The 15,522-nt window shown below is 35.8% G+C and overlaps 2 protein-coding genes across 5 annotated transcripts; one reads left to right on the top strand and one right to left on the bottom strand.

Annotated features, from left to right (window-relative positions):
• Positions 1-1,888: 1,888 nt before the first annotated feature.
• On the top strand, positions 1,889-9,440 carry LOC129872241 (cell cycle checkpoint protein RAD17). Of its 4 annotated transcripts, none has more exons than XM_055947159.1 (13): positions 1,889-2,387; positions 3,704-3,761; positions 4,503-4,582; positions 4,662-4,709; positions 5,453-5,506; positions 5,672-5,774; positions 5,889-6,196; positions 6,497-6,827; positions 7,444-7,569; positions 8,094-8,292; positions 8,378-8,438; positions 9,023-9,262; positions 9,376-9,440. In XM_055947159.1, the coding sequence occupies exons 1-12, from the start codon at positions 2,178-2,180 to the stop codon at positions 9,236-9,238; spliced, it is 1,794 nt and encodes a 597-aa protein (XP_055803134.1). In that variant the 5' UTR covers positions 1,889-2,177; the 3' UTR covers positions 9,239-9,262; positions 9,376-9,440. The 4 variants fall into 4 exon arrangements, with proteins under 4 accessions (XP_055803134.1, XP_055803135.1, XP_055803133.1 ...); XM_055947160.1 differs by having other exon boundaries at positions 9,381-9,440; XM_055947158.1 differs by having other exon boundaries at positions 9,023-9,440.
• Positions 9,441-10,256: 816 nt separating this feature from the next.
• LOC129872240 (protein ALTERED PHOSPHATE STARVATION RESPONSE 1) lies at positions 10,257-14,212 on the bottom strand. Its single transcript, XM_055947157.1, has 4 exons — positions 12,865-14,212; positions 12,592-12,776; positions 12,292-12,515; positions 10,257-11,345 (listed from the first exon to the last, which is right to left on the bottom strand). The coding sequence occupies exons 1-4, from the start codon at positions 13,577-13,579 to the stop codon at positions 10,568-10,570; spliced, it is 1,902 nt and encodes a 633-aa protein (XP_055803132.1). The 5' UTR covers positions 13,580-14,212; the 3' UTR covers positions 10,257-10,567.
• Positions 14,213-15,522: the final 1,310 nt, after the last annotated feature.

Raw genomic sequence — 15,522 nt, forward strand, 5'->3', positions numbered from 1 at the left:
TTATTAATGTTGCAGCAGTGGTGTGTTTGCTGTCAAGAGACTGAAGAAACTACAACTCTACAAGTGGGATTCAAGGAATTTTCGCAAACGATGAAAAAGATAAGGAACTTGAAGCATCAAAATGTACTTCCACTTGTTGCTTATTACTCTAGCAATGATGAAAAAATGCTTATCTACAAATATCAGAACAGTGGAAGTCTACTAACACTTTTCAAAAGTAAGCCAATTATAAGTAGTCAAGAACTTCAAATTTCTCATCTTGTAATTCTTTATCATATTGTTGTTCTTTATTGTTGTAGATTATGTTGAGGGGAAATGGAATTTCCCATGGAAACAAAGGCTGTCAATTGCAGTTGGCATAGCAAGGGGTTGTGAAAAAATATTTGAAAAAATGTACTTCAATATGGTATTACCGAATACCGTACCGAACCGAGGTTTAATTTACCGATTACCGAATTACCGAACCGAAGTTTGAAAGTTCGGTATTTGGTATATATTTTGAATTACCGATTACCGAATTATCGAACCCTGACTTTGAAAATACCGAACCGAATACCGAACGCCCAGCCCTAGCTTTAATATTTCAACAGCATTAAGTTAATTTTGCAGTTGGCTTATCAATTACAGTTCGATTTTGAACAACTTTAGTGGTATATAAATTTTAGAGTTGTGTAAACGATTTGTGAGTTTGAGTATTCAACAGACACAATAGAGACAAGTTAAAATGTCTAGATGTGCATACTCAAAATTGAAATATTTACGTAATGTCAAATTTAAACTTTGTTTATGCATTATGTCTAGAATCTTATTATTAAAGTTTGTTAAATTTTTGGAAAAAGGGCCTAAAATGCGCTTGAACTATTGAAAATAGTACAAAATGTCCCTCATCCATCTATTGGACATAAAATGCCCTTGACATCCATCTTTAGGTAAAAAAAATGACCTTTTCTTTAACGAAAAAGGGCATGAGGGGCATTTTGTACCATTTCTAATAGTTTGAGGGCATTTTAGGTCCTTTTCCATAATTAAAAATCTGTTAAATAAATTTTGATTTATAATTAATTTTAAATAATTAAATTATAACCAATAGATGACCACCACGTGTTTAAATAAATTATTTAATTAAAATTCTGTTAAATAAATTTTGATTTATAATTAATTTTAAATAATTAAATTATAACCAATAGATGACTGCCACGTGTTTAAAAAATCCCTCAAATTATTTAATTAAAATTACGTTAAAGAAAAGGTCATCTTTGGACCTAAAGGTGAATGGCAAGCGCATTAATTTTCAGAATTTTATATGATAATCATCCACCTTTAGTTCTAAAAATGATCTTTTCTTTAACATAATTTTAATTAAATAATTTGAATATTTTTTTTAAACACGTGGCGGTCATCTATTGGTTATAATTTAATTATTTAAAATTAATTATAAATCAAAATTTATTTAACAGAATTTTAACTAAATAAATTGAATAATTATTTAAACACGTGGTGACCATCTATTAGTTATAATTTAATTATTTAAAATTAATTATAAATTAAAATTTATTTAACAGAATTTTAACTACGAAAAAGGGCCTAAAATGCCATTAAACTATTGAAAATGGTATAAAAATGCCCTCCATGCCCTTTTATATTAAAGAAAAGGTTATTTTTGACCTAAAGGTGGATGTTAATAGTATTTTAAGCCCAATAGATGAATGAAAGATATTTTTATACTATTTCAATAGTTCAAGGGCATTTTTGACCTTTTACATTAAATATTTAACAAAAATAAAAAGAATGCTCGCTTCTCACAAACTTAAAAAGGACCAAAATTTACTCAAAAGTATATTTAACGGACTTAATATGCACTCAGCATCAAACATAAAAGACCATTGTCATTATCTCCGAAATGCCCCTTTAGTTTTATATAGAACGCGGGCATCAGCTTCTCGTCTACGCTTGCGGGTATTGCTCTGAAAAACACCCGCCGTTTTTTGCTTTCGAAAACAACCATTTCTACTGGAAAAGTTGGCCATTGCTGTCTGCAGTTGGCTTAATATATTATCTAGGGTTCAATAATCTTATTCTCGTTTCATCCCCACCGTAATCGCGCAATTTCCCTGCTTTTGAAACTCTTCAAAGTTCTCGTTATTTTGAGAAGAACATTGATAACCGTTCCTGTGGTAATGAAGAAAGCCAAGAGGAACGTGGCCATTGTAATTTCATCGTCCGATGACGATGAAGACTTTTCAGTGAAGTCGAATTTCACCCACACGAAATCGAAAGCGAAATCGGAATCGGAGTCTGTTCCGAGGAAGAACCCTAAAAGGGCTAAAACGGCGATACTTTCGGCATCATGTCCACGCCCATCTAAAGAGGGTAGTGTTTTCGATGAGGTAAAACATAGGATTCGTTGGACTTAATTATAGCATTGTTTAGTAAATAGGACTACTTTTTTTATGACTATGCTTTTGCATTTGAGTGAACGTTCGTTGTATAAACGGGAGAACAAGTTTGATCTATACCAGCGGCAGATGTAAAGTAGTGGCAATTGGTGCGGTTGCATCCATTGCTTTCCGTTTGATCTATGCATATATAAGTTAAAAATTACTTATATGTTTGTGTTACGTTCAATCTCATTTTGAACAAATGAGTAGTAGGCGCAGTGCTATTATGTACCACCAACTAAGATTTTTTAGTCCCCCTCTTGTCTATAGTTCAAAATTGTGAACTACTCTTATCACATTGATAGCTGAACTGATTGAGACACTGATAAAGATTGATGGGTAAAGGTTGAATTGCAAAATTGAGAGTTTTATTGAGGCTAGTAACTTTAAGATAGGATTATCAGGTTAATATTCCACACGGCCTTTTTGCTTCTTGCTGTCTGATTGTGGCAAATCATCATGAATGAACCTTTATGCAGATTTTTTTTAACCTATAGGGTCATTTGGTTAACATACTAGTGATAGGTACTTTAATAACATTTTCGTTATGGATAGTTTTGTTCACCTATTGTTAATACACATTCTATCTTCCATAAATAATATATGGATTCCCTGAGAAGTTATGTTGGGTTTAATACTTCCAATAAAACACTACATTAGTTATGTGGAAATTATTTCTTCTTGTGCGGCCAAGCAAACATTGCATTAATTATGTGGAGATCAATTTTTCTTATTTGACCAAAACGAACATTGTATTACTTATGCAAAATTGTATGCTGGAATATCTTTACTCATCCAGCCAACCAAATGGCCCCTTATCAAAATATAGTTTACCTTCAATCTATGGATGCTTAAGAAGGGCTCCACATTGAGTTCACATGAAGAGGAACAAACATAAATAGCCTCAGTTGCTATGCTTAACAACTATAGAACAAACTTCTCCCCCTAATATCTTGTTTCATAGAGGTGAAAGAATGTATGTTACCTGGAGAAGTTATAGGAGTTGGTTACAAATATACCTTGAACCTATGCAAGCATAAGTAAAAAAGTCCTGGGCTTTACGGAATATATTTATTCAACAGTCTTAATTAAGAACCTTGGGTGATATTTGCTTTATGGATTAAGTTCTCATGTCTCGAGTAAACTGATCTTCTTGGTGGTTCATTAGCTATATTTTCTGTTGTTTCTGGGATACTCACTGTTCTGCTACTTTTTGCTTTTGAGTACCTCCGACCATTAATGACATATGGTTTAACTGATTGCAGATGAAACGGTTTTGTGAGGAGTTTGATGATGATTTCACAGGCATCAAGGTATCTGCTGGTATGCTAGTTTCAAAAGATTTTGTTTTAGTGTTTATCTGTATTGATGTCAACAATGAACTGGGATTTGGTTTTGCCTCTCCGTATTATGAAGGCTTCTGACCGTGTGGGTGACATTATCTTTGTCAGTATGAATGTTAGTTTGTCATAGGCTAACCCTTATTTACATATCAAAACATTTAGCAACGTTTGCACCTTTCTTATACATCCATGTTATCACTTCTTGGTCTCATTAAAATGTTCTGCTGAAGTTGGACGTCCTAGTTTTATCATTTCGTTTTGCAGCCTGCATTCATTAGGTTTGCAGTGAAAGCTTCAGTCGTGATATTGTACTCTTGCTCATGATGCTATGGTCTGTGAACTTAACAGTATGACCTCAAATGGAAGCACTACCTAAGATGCCCGGTTTAGAAATATTTTTTACTCTGTGTTTTATTTCTACTTCACCTTTACGGTGTCTGATATGGTTTTCACATGTTGAAATGTTGGAGCCGAACCATGACTCAAGTATCATCTAAGTATGCAAGGTCTTTAAACTTCCTGTTCCTGTTGATAATTCAGTTGGGAATGCTTGTTGGCATGATTTGCAGTGATTTCTCCTGCAACTCCTCCTGATTTTGTGTTGTTTTGATTGCCAGCCTCTGTCTTCTCCATCAATGTATTTATTTTAACAGTCCTCCCAACCTCTTCATCTTCAGTTATCATCATTGCCAAAAGACTAAATTGTATGAGACTGAATCAGGTCTTCAAAGCAACAATGACATGTGGATCGACAAACATAAGCCTCATTTCCTGGAAGAGCTTGCAGTTCAAAAGAAGAAGGTAAAGATCTGTATGTTTTTCTCTTAAATCTTCTCAGACGTGAAGGTTTAATGAATGTTTCCTGTGCTTGATTTTGCAGGTCGAAGAAGTGAAAACATGGTTTGAAGAAAGACTAAAAGCTGCAACGGTACTTAATTAAGAATGTTTTAAAAGCCTTATTAGTTTCTTTCTTTTCTTAGACTTCTAATATTGTGACAAGACATGGTCAGTAATTCCTGGTTCAACCGAGTGAATAGTGCATTTCTATCTTCCTTTTCCTTAAAATCTTAAAGAAGTTCATTGTTTCTTATTCTTTGGTAGTGTTCTTAAAATCGCATTTTAAGATATTGGAAATAATTACTTATTGTTGCTTTGCTGGGGAACCTTGTCTTGTAATGAAGGTTGAGTGGAACATTAAGCATACATAAGCTCAGAATAAAGTCTCTTTTTCTTGTTTCCCTGTTTGCAACGTGTTGCCTGGAGATCCATGGGGGTGCGGGATATAATTGGGATTTTACAACAGTTTGTGGTTGTCAGGTGTGTCTTGGTTACCATGCTTTGTTTTTTAGCATATCTGGAATAAATTTTGTATCATAGTTTGGCTGGCTTGATCCGAGAAAAGTTTGCGCTTGCCCTGGTCATTGTTTAGATGTGTAAGTGGAAATGATAACTAGTTATGGTGCTAAAAGGAAGAAAGTTTGATCCAGGAAATTGTTGTATGATAGTAGTAATGGTGACTTCTTCCTGGTCTGACATTTAGCATCCGTAATTTTGAGGGTTTGATCTTTCCAGGTGCACATCTTTTTACAGTGTTTTTGACATGACAAGTCTTTTCTGCAATATTCAGACTTTACATCATCGGAACTGAGATTTTTCTTCTGCTGGATGCAGGATGGTCATAGTAATGTTCTTCTTGTTGCTGGACCTTCTGGTATTGGAAAAACTGTATGTCACTGTTTCCTTCACTCTTTTATTTAATCTAAACACAAGTGAATGGGGCAATTTAGTTTATTTAAGAATTCTGAATCAGGAGTGCCATGTTTGAAACTTGTCTTACTCCTTCGAGGTCTGTAAACCTTGCATGATCATTGGGTGCTTGTCATCTTCTAGGCGACTATCCATGCTATTGCTTCGCATCTTGGTGTCACAATATGGGAGTGGACCACACCTACTCCAACAGTTTGGCCAGAACATTTGCATAATTCTAATTCAGGTACGTATTCATGTTTGAATTAATGGAAGACGGAGCTGCTCCAAGCTCTCGGGTGCTTGTTCAGAAAATTGGTTTCTTCATATAATCATTTCATTTTTTTAAATGTTGATCTAGGGTTAAAATACATGTCAAAACTAGATGAGTTTGAAGGTTTTGTTGAGAGGGTGAGAAAGTATGGATTAACTTCTCCAACATTGAAGGGATCACAGGCTTCAGTCATACTCTTAGTGGATGATCTTCCTGTGGTAAATGTAAGAGCTGCATATGGAAGGCTTCAAAGGTGTTTGACCCTACTTGTGCAATTAGTCCGCATTCCAACAGCCATAGTGATCACCAACTATGACAAGGATGACTCTGCAGACTTTAGCACACGCTGCTGGGAAGAACTCCTTGTATCCCTTCATAGTGCTGGTGCCTGTAAGGTTGCGTTCCTTGACAGACTTACTTTGGATTTTGAATTCTTTTCATCTGCTTATCTTGAATCAAATGTCAACCCCCCCCCCCCTATGAGTATGAAAACACGATAAAGCAGCTTCCTTGGCTAATTTTAAGCAATTTGACCTGCAACACGCCAACACCACCCACAGCCTGCAGGCCAAATAGCGCTCTCTCTCTCTCTCTCTCTCTCTTTCTGTGTGTGTAAAACACCAGGGGAATGTCAACTTAAATTCTAAGTTATAAGGGTATGTAAACTTGTTTTTAGTTGAGTTCATGGTTTTCAGGTCAACTTCAACCCTGTCACTGTCAATTCAATCAAGAAAACACTTACAACTATATGCAGAAAGGAGCAGCGTGAAGTTGGTGCTGATTCGATTGATCTAATAGCCAAAGCGAGTGGAGGTGATATCAGACATGCAATTAATTCTCTGCAGTATCTCTGTCTTAAACCACATAGAAGGCCTATTCTATCGTCAAAAGAAAGACTGGATAGTGTTAGTTATTTGGATGATGTGTTTTGTTTGCCATTCGGAAAAGATGAAACCCTCTCTCTATTCCATGCATTAGGCAAATTTCTACACAACAAAAGAGAAAGTGAGCACACAATTGCATCAGGTATATCTGACTAAACTTCATTTTCAGGATACAGTGAGTTGCAAGTGCTTACAGAACTTAGTAACTTGGTGCTTCCGCACCTCTTTTACAGTTAGCGAAAAATTACTCCATCTTTGCAAGTAATGCTTCCTAGTTCCTAATGGGGAATGCATATCTTAGCATCTGTTCGAATGGTCTAATCTTGCAATCTTGGTTTACTATTTATGAACCACATATGCTATACTGTATCTTCGAAGAGTTTTTCAATTGCTAAATGTGGTTTCATTGCTTGTAGACACTGTTCAAATAAAGTTGTTAAGCAGATTCCCTGAGATGTAATAATGAACATTATTTAAGAATGAATGATATGAGCATTGGTGATTATCCAAGGAGTAGTCTCCCAAGTGATGGTAATTGGAATAATAGAAGATTAACCTTTTCATCTTGTGTAAATTACTGCCATAGGTATGAACTTACACGTTAAATGTGAGTTTTTTTCTGTTACAAAGCTACCGCTCTTCTTTGATTATCTTTTGCCCTTTTGGAAGTAAGATAATTCTCTGCCAAGTGAATGAAACTGAATAATTGAGAGAACTGTTTTTGGCAAAGCCTCTGATACAAACTCATTTTCTTGTAGATAGAGACGCATTCCTTCTGAAGGAAAACTTTGTGAGATTTCCTCTGAAAATGGATGCTCCAGAAGTTATTCTTTGTCAAGCACATGGGCAAGCGACGACTCTTTCTGATTTTCTGCATGAAAATGGTAGATTTCTTTCTTAAGTTGGATGTGCTTTCCAACTTATCTGGTCTGATCTTTGATTTTTGCATGTTCTTTTGGAATGAACTTCAATGGCGGGGATGCTTGACTCAGGGTAACAACTTTTTTGTTCAAGCACCAAAATCTGCCATTCTGTGGCATAATGCTATTTCTGGATCATATTCGACCTGCTATGTTTTTGGGCTATTCAAACAACACTAGATTCAGACTAAGTCCCAATAGTATGAACTTCTTCTGGTCTTCTTAGTTTTTCATTTGCCTTTGTGGTGAATTGTTTTTCATTTGCCTTTGTGGTGAATTTCACTGGCAAACTAAATGTTGACAGAGTATTTTTTTTTAATCTTCTTTCCGGTTTCCTAGATTAGAGGAGAAATACTGTTTCTTTTGTTCAAGTAAAAATTATGTAGCGCTTTTTCTGCAGAATTACTTCTCTAGAAACTTAGCTGATGCATTTGATAATGATCCTTGTGTTTGTCTTATTTAATTATTGATTTTCAATTTTGTTGCAGTTTTAGACTTTCTGAGTGAAGAAGCAATAGATGATGCGTGGCTTGTGGCATCATATTTAAGCGATGCAGATTTTCTTCTCTCTTCACTTAATGGACATCTATCTAGAGACTTTGGAGCTGAGAACATCATACAGTCAGCTGCCGCTTCAGTTGCTGCCAGAGGAGTATTATTTGGGAATGCTCATCCAGTGCCTTCCAGGTATAAAGACATTACCTGCTTCGTTATGTTTTTGTTATATAAAGTACCTGAAAATAATTTCTTACAAATTCCCGTGAGAAATCAGGTGGCATGCTATTCGACGTCCCAAACTGTGGGAGGTTGAACAATCATCACGCCGCAATAAGGTAAGCTTCTTGCTGTCACGTTCTCTGCACTTTGCTCTTGATCTTGCTCACATAGCTTCTTATAACATGGATTTATCTGGATCCAGCCCCGAAACATAGTGTTCTCCACTAAAGTAGTTGTTTCGGAAGCACTAGTGCACTACTTTAATTTCCTAGTGATCCTTTAGTTGGTGCTGTAGGAGATTGTCTCCACATAAAATCCAACATTATTTTTCTGTAATGTTTGGTTGCTATTCTTGTTTTCCTTGTAACCAATACATACTTACGTATGTGGGAATCTATATAATATTTTATGTGGGATATAATGTAGATTGTAGAATAAGAATGCGGGTATAGTAATACATGGATTAAGAACATCAAAATGACAAAATTAATCCTCATAATATTAAAACAGACCTTTTTTTGGTTCAAAAATGTAGACATATATTTTAAACAATACATTGTAATAGTATCAAACTAAACATCCAACATGACATAATCCCTACTTTACTACACTGCATTATTTGTCTTCAAACCAAACGACCTCATGTTGTCCACTGATTTTGGATTTTGATTTCATCCTAACTAAGTTGATTTGCTTGCAGTGTCAAATGTTTAGTCAGAGGGGTGACTTGTATAATAGCCTAACCATATCAAATCAGATAGTTATGGCAACCGAGTTTAGGCCTTCCTTAAAATGGCTTGGATGCAGAGTATCTGAAGGTTTCCAAGCAGACAACATGGTTGAATATGACTCAGATAGCGCCTGTTTGCATGAGAATAAGCTGGATTTGTCAGACGATGAGATAGAAGATTGGTAGTTTGAAGCAGTGTATCAATATATGGTACACGCGGGGTCTTTTTCAACTGTAAATTATGTACATGGCTGAAATTATGTAAATTTTCCAGAGGAAACATACAGCTAAGTTCATACTAATTGAACTAATATTTTGGACAGTGCAGGATTTGTGACGGAAGACCTTTGTTTTGTAGTTTGAGGAATATTCAACAAAAGTTTACTGACCTATCACTTTACAATAAAGTGAAGACGCTCAATTAAGGAAAACTAGGTTACTGCTTGATCAGAGCTAGTAGATAATTCTTTCGAAATATTTCACGTTTCCTGGGAGGCACGTTTTAATCAAGTATGGCATAGGACATTATAATTTAAAGTCTCATTTGTTCTTCCTGGTGCGCTTAGCATCAGACTCCCCTGTGGAACAGATGTTGACATAAAATACTGTTTTGTTACTATCTCAGCTGGCATTGAAGAATTGTATCTGAAATTTGTTTTGATACAAAAGTTATTCCATGAAAGAAAAAAAAGATAATCTCACCGAAAGGATAATTATTAGTTTTATCTTCTATCTATTCAATCATTTATGCACTTTAACCATTCTCCAGTGTATATTTCAAATAACCTCACAAACTGGGAAACGAGCAAAAATGATAAATCTCACAAATTTGTTTGTTTCGTGAACCTGTGTAGTTACAAGAAGTTCAGAATACGTTCACTCCACTTTCTTGTAGTTAAAACAAATATAAGTTGTTTATTTATTTATTCTGAGAAGATAAATCTAACTTGTTTATTAAAGGCAACACACTTTTTAAAACCACCTCTCTCTACCTGACCCTCCCTAAATCTCATTATCCCGATCCTTCCCTCCCCAAACCGCATTATTCCAATCTAATCCAATTTGACTTGTACGAGGATGCATTGTAATCCCAACGCTGGTGAATGACCTGCAGTAAAGGGAAAACTGGAGAAGAAATTACCACGCCTCGCACACGCACTCATTTAAAACTCGAAAGTAACAAGTGAAACTAGTGAGTACACGATTGAAAACAACGCAGAAAACTACAACTTTCACAAAACTATTTTTCCCAACATCTAATCCAAATGGAAAACACTAGTAACAGTTTTCCGAGCAAATCTAAAACATACTTCAAAAATCTTAACATCCTTTAATACAGTCGATGATCGCTTATAAACTGTAATCAACTCTTTTGTTCACTCTTAAGAAAATCTGCATTTCTAAGTTCCCCAATAAATTATAGCACATACTGGGAAACCAGTAGGGGGAAATTCAAGAACACATATATACATTTTTCCTGCTGGCTGACTGGACCACAATGAAGCGCTCTGTATCTCAAGGTAAAATCCTCTTCATTTCATTCACCTGATCAGTATTTTTAGCTTGATTATATACCGACTCAAATGCATGTGTCCACACATTGGCAAAACCCGTCACAGCCTGAAAAACATGTGGCAAACCCATCTGTAGATTGTTCAACGTCATTGCCCTTGTTACACTCACCGCTTTGTCATACTTGGCCTTCTCGTCCTCAGCTTTTGCTCTTATTGCATCCACCTTAGCTCGTTTCTCGGTCACAGGGTTCTTGCTCCTGCTAGAGGAATCAGGTATAGAATAGGGGCCATACTTGGATTCTAATGACCGAAGCTCAGAAGAGCTCTTGTCAAGATCTTTAAATGCCATCTCTGACTTCTTCTTTTGCTTGAGCTCTTCTGATTGCTGCACCACAATGGCATGGATAACAGTTAGTAAACTGTTGATTCCTTCTGATGCTACTTTATCTGGAGCATTGTTGACTGCAAGATGCCACTCTTCACAGAGGGTGTAAACTGCATTGTCCTGGTTGGTCTTATGTACAGGGTTGTTGCCAAGTTGGAAGAGACTAAGTCGGAGCCAGCCGGTAAGGGACTGAATATAATCCCGGTGAGATTTCACTAGGTTGCAAAAAGATAGGTGCCATTGTTCCAGTTCAAGCTCAAGTTGTAGTGTTGATTGTCGATGAAGCTCAGAGGTAGGATAAGTTGATGGCACAGTATTGAGATACTTCAGCTGCTGCACTATATGCGTTTGAACGTGATGGCACTCATACATGCTTCTCCACATGTACATCAACCTGTAAACCACAAACAATAAGGAGACAAAATAGAGAAGGAAAAGTTCAAATGATTCTTGCAATATTATCCTTTTTGCTGAAACTTGAAAACTTGTTTCCCTTACAAGCTGCTAGTTTGTACATTAATTATTTATGAAAATTAAAGATTGTCCCATGAGATACAAAGGAGCAACATTGAATTTCATTAACTTTATCCCAGTGCCAAAATCTTGCTATTAATATTGCCAGTGTTTACTTTGCAACTGAGGATAGTGGGCCCTTGTTTCTAGCTATTTTGACCCCCACCTCCAAAACATACCCCCACCCAAAGATAAGAGGGTAACCTTAATTTCAGTCAACTATTGACCACTTTGAAAAATTTAAAAGGCAGCTCTTAGTAAATGAAAGTCCCACTCTTAAAGAGAGTTCCACCCCCCCCAAAAAAATAAAGAAGTAAAGAGTTCTTCCTGCATCTTGACATAAAAAGCAAAAGGCAGCTATTATGACCCAATTAATACTAGCAACTCTAAACCATTCGCTAATACTATAGGTTACTAATCTTATTAGGAATGATGATTAAAATCTTGAAAGAGTCAATCTGCCAGATTTAAAAGATAAATATCCCAGGGAATGGAAGGGCAGTCCCACTCCTAAGAATAAAAATCCAATCTTGAAACGATAAGAAAAAAATTAATTGAAGTCTTTTCACGATTTTTTAACAGTAGAGCAGACTGTTATATGCTGCTTTCGTATATTTTTAGGTAGCAAAAAGGGCAAATCAAAGACATGGACCGAATCAGTTAAAGGAGTCAAAAGTTTCCTATTGTGTACGGAGAGTCATTCGTTGCTTTTTTGTACAAAATTGCTAGAGCTGACTTTGACCCCTCAAAATTGTAAACATTCTGCACAGCCAAAATAATATAAAATTGATTTTTTTTTCTACAATGAACAGGTGAGTAGGACTAACCCTTTGACTAGTTCAACAAGCTGTGGGTAAAGCTCTGACTCCCTTAATTTGATGATTTCAGCTGATGTAGTTTCAATAGCTTGTGCAGCAACCATCATTTGTGATTCCAACTTTTCTACTTCCTTCTTGGCTTTCTCTGTCTTCACATAATCAGCTCTCTTCATCTCTAGTTTCCTTGCCTGACCTCCCCTTTTCTCATGCTCCAACTTCAATGCCTCAGCATGCTACAAATCACAACCAAATAATTCATAAAAAAAATATATAATTGGGTTAGGACACAGTCTCTAAAAGTTAATTTACCTTGACCTCAAGATAGAGTTTTTTCTCCCAAGCATATAATCTTTCCACTGTGGAACAGTGGGAAGCTGCTTTGGTACCATTTGCCCCATTGATGGATTTGTTCATTGGATCATCACAAAATCTTCCAATCCCATTCCATCTTGAACTTCCACCAAATGACCATGAAAATGGACTCATCAACTTATCTACAAACACCCCAAGAACCAATTTTAACATATTTTGGGGTAAGCAGGTTGTACCTTGTGCAGTTACATGTGTACATTAGTTACATACCTGAAGATCTTTGTTCGGAAAAAGCACAATTGGGAACTTCCAAAAGCAATGAGAGTTGTCCACCTGCATCAGCGGCATTAAGAAAGTACTCATCGAGTTCTTTGATGATTTCCACTAAGTCTTTGCTTTTAGTAGAGACCACCACCGCCAGCTCACTTGTAGAGGTGGTCTCTTTAGAAAATTGGCTCACCGCCGACGGTGGAGCCGCCACGCTAGCCGCTCCAACAGTGGTGGTGACGGCCGCCTCCGACGTAATCGTTGTCTCGTCCCATTCTTCCTCCGTGACTGACCTCGAAGATGACGGAGGAGGCACAAACGGGTCCCAGAAATCCCAATTTGATGCCGCCGGAGGAGGAGGTGGAGGCGGCGGCGGTGGTGGTGGAAGGGCAGAGGATGTGGTGGTGGAGGTTGTCCAGGATGTGGGACTCATCGGTGGTGGTGGAGGGGGTGGCGGCGGCGGTGGGTGAGGGGTGGTGAGTCTCCGCGGTGGCGACGGCGGAAGTGGTGGAAGGTGGTGGTTTTGGAGGTGGAGATCAGTTTCTCCGGCGGCAAACTGAAGCAAAGCAGAGCCAGTATTCCTCAACGAACGTAAGTACATTGAATGAGAAGCAGAAAAAGCCTGTCTTGATTTTATCAACTGTTTCATATATCTCTTTCGAGCTTTGCATCTTGAAACCAACTCTTCTCTCTCTAATCTTGAATACCAGCAACCCATTTTTTGATTTGATTTTTTTCTCCTTCTCCTCTTCTAAAAACAAAACTCAAAAAAAGCAAAGCTAACTAAGGCAAACCACACTTTAACCTTTTCTCCTTTCTTGAATTATCAACCATGTTCCATGTGTGTTGTACTCCAAAGACTGACACAGCAATTGCAGACTAAAAAGAATAATTAAAAAAAATATTCCTCTTTTTTTTTGCTTACTCAGACAGATCAAAAATTGAATCTTTACACCAGCTATCCCCAATTTGAGAACACCAATAAAATCACCATTTCAAAATTCTAATATGTGAGGTGAAAAAGGAGATGTGTGAGAGAATGGGGGAGGAACATAAATTTGGATTTATACAGAGGCAATAGGTGTTGGACAGAGTGCCAATTTTTTTTAATTTTATAATCCTAACAGGGTGAGCCAAAACGCCCTATTTGAGGATGTTATGCTATATTTACCAAATAAGACATTCTGTTGTCAAATGCATGAAATCTTGCAAGTTGCAAAGCATGACCAGTGTGAGGAAGTCAGGGGTAGTTTGGTAATATAAAAATTACAACGGACACGAGTCAATTTATAAGGTAATAAATTGAGTTTAAATTCCAGAAAAGGGAGGGATTGGGTCATGACTCATGAATGGGATGATAAGAGGAAGAAACAAAAGCGGTTACGAGTTCAATGTGGCTAAGGATTGAACTCATATTAATCTTATGGTCTCCTCCCTGAGACAATGAGCCTGTTTGAATGGGCTTAAAAAAATAATTTTTATGTATAAAGTGTTTTTAGAATTTTAAATTGCTGAAGGTTATTTTTATAAATAAGCAGTTGAGTGTTTGAATAAAAGTGCTTAAATGAGAAAAATGATGTGAATTTTAGGGTTAAAAGAATGAAAAGAGTAATTTGAGAATTTAGTTAAAATATAAGGGACATAAAAGTAATTTTTATGGTCAAAGAAAATGACTTAAGAAAATGACTTTAAGCACTTAGAAAAAAAAAGTTAAAAATCCTAACTTTTCATTTTTGACTGACTTTAAAAACTTTATGGCTTAAAATTAGCATTAGGCAAACACGTCCAAAAGCTAAAAAAAGACTTTAAATTTGTTTTGACCAACTTATAGCTCATCCACACGGTCTCAATATTTCCCAACATATCTCTCTCTATTGTTTTTCCATTTAACTAGAATTAGTCATGTTACAAATGGCAGGCAATAGTGCAGCCTAGGGAGTAGAACACCTCTTCATTTTTTGAAACCAAGTTGGTTGAATGAAATATAGGGGGTTAAATTGGCAATTGAGTTAAATTTTGAACGGGTTAAATAAGTAGTTGAGTCAAAATTTTTATTTAAAATATAAAAATTACACGAACTAATTAATTGAATACATTTATTATATTAAATAATTTTAATCATATTTAATTTTCTGCCCAACTTCTAGCTGATTCCGCCCCTAGTTAAAATAAATTAATTATTGATCTAATTAAATCTTATTCGAGCTTAATAGGTAAAAGTGGGTCACAATCAAATTCGCCCATTCTTATTAAGTGCTACTTTTAAATTTTCAAAGTGTGATAATTTTTTTCTGTAAAAAATATATTTTAAACACTTTTTAATAATACTTTTTCATTGATCAGTTAAAATTTTATATAGTAGATTCATTTTTAAATAAGTGAATGGAATAGAACAAAATAAATTATATCAATAAATAAGTGATTGATATTTTTATGAGTTAAATTTTACTGTCCGATTAAAAATGATTTTCCTCTTGAGAAGAAGATGGAGCCTTTGTTTGATCAAATAAACATTATAATTCTCGATTCAAATACTATATGTATAATTTAATAAATTTAAAATCATGAATTCATAATCTTGAAAGAATAATGACTTCACAGTTTAAAATCATAAAAGTTGAACTCATTTTCTTTAAATTTGAATTTCGCCTATGTTCTTTG

The sequence above is a fragment of the Solanum dulcamara genome, chromosome 11 (genome assembly GCF_947179165.1).
Source record: "Solanum dulcamara chromosome 11, daSolDulc1.2, whole genome shotgun sequence".
Classification (NCBI taxonomy): Eukaryota; Viridiplantae; Streptophyta; class Magnoliopsida; order Solanales; family Solanaceae; genus Solanum; species Solanum dulcamara.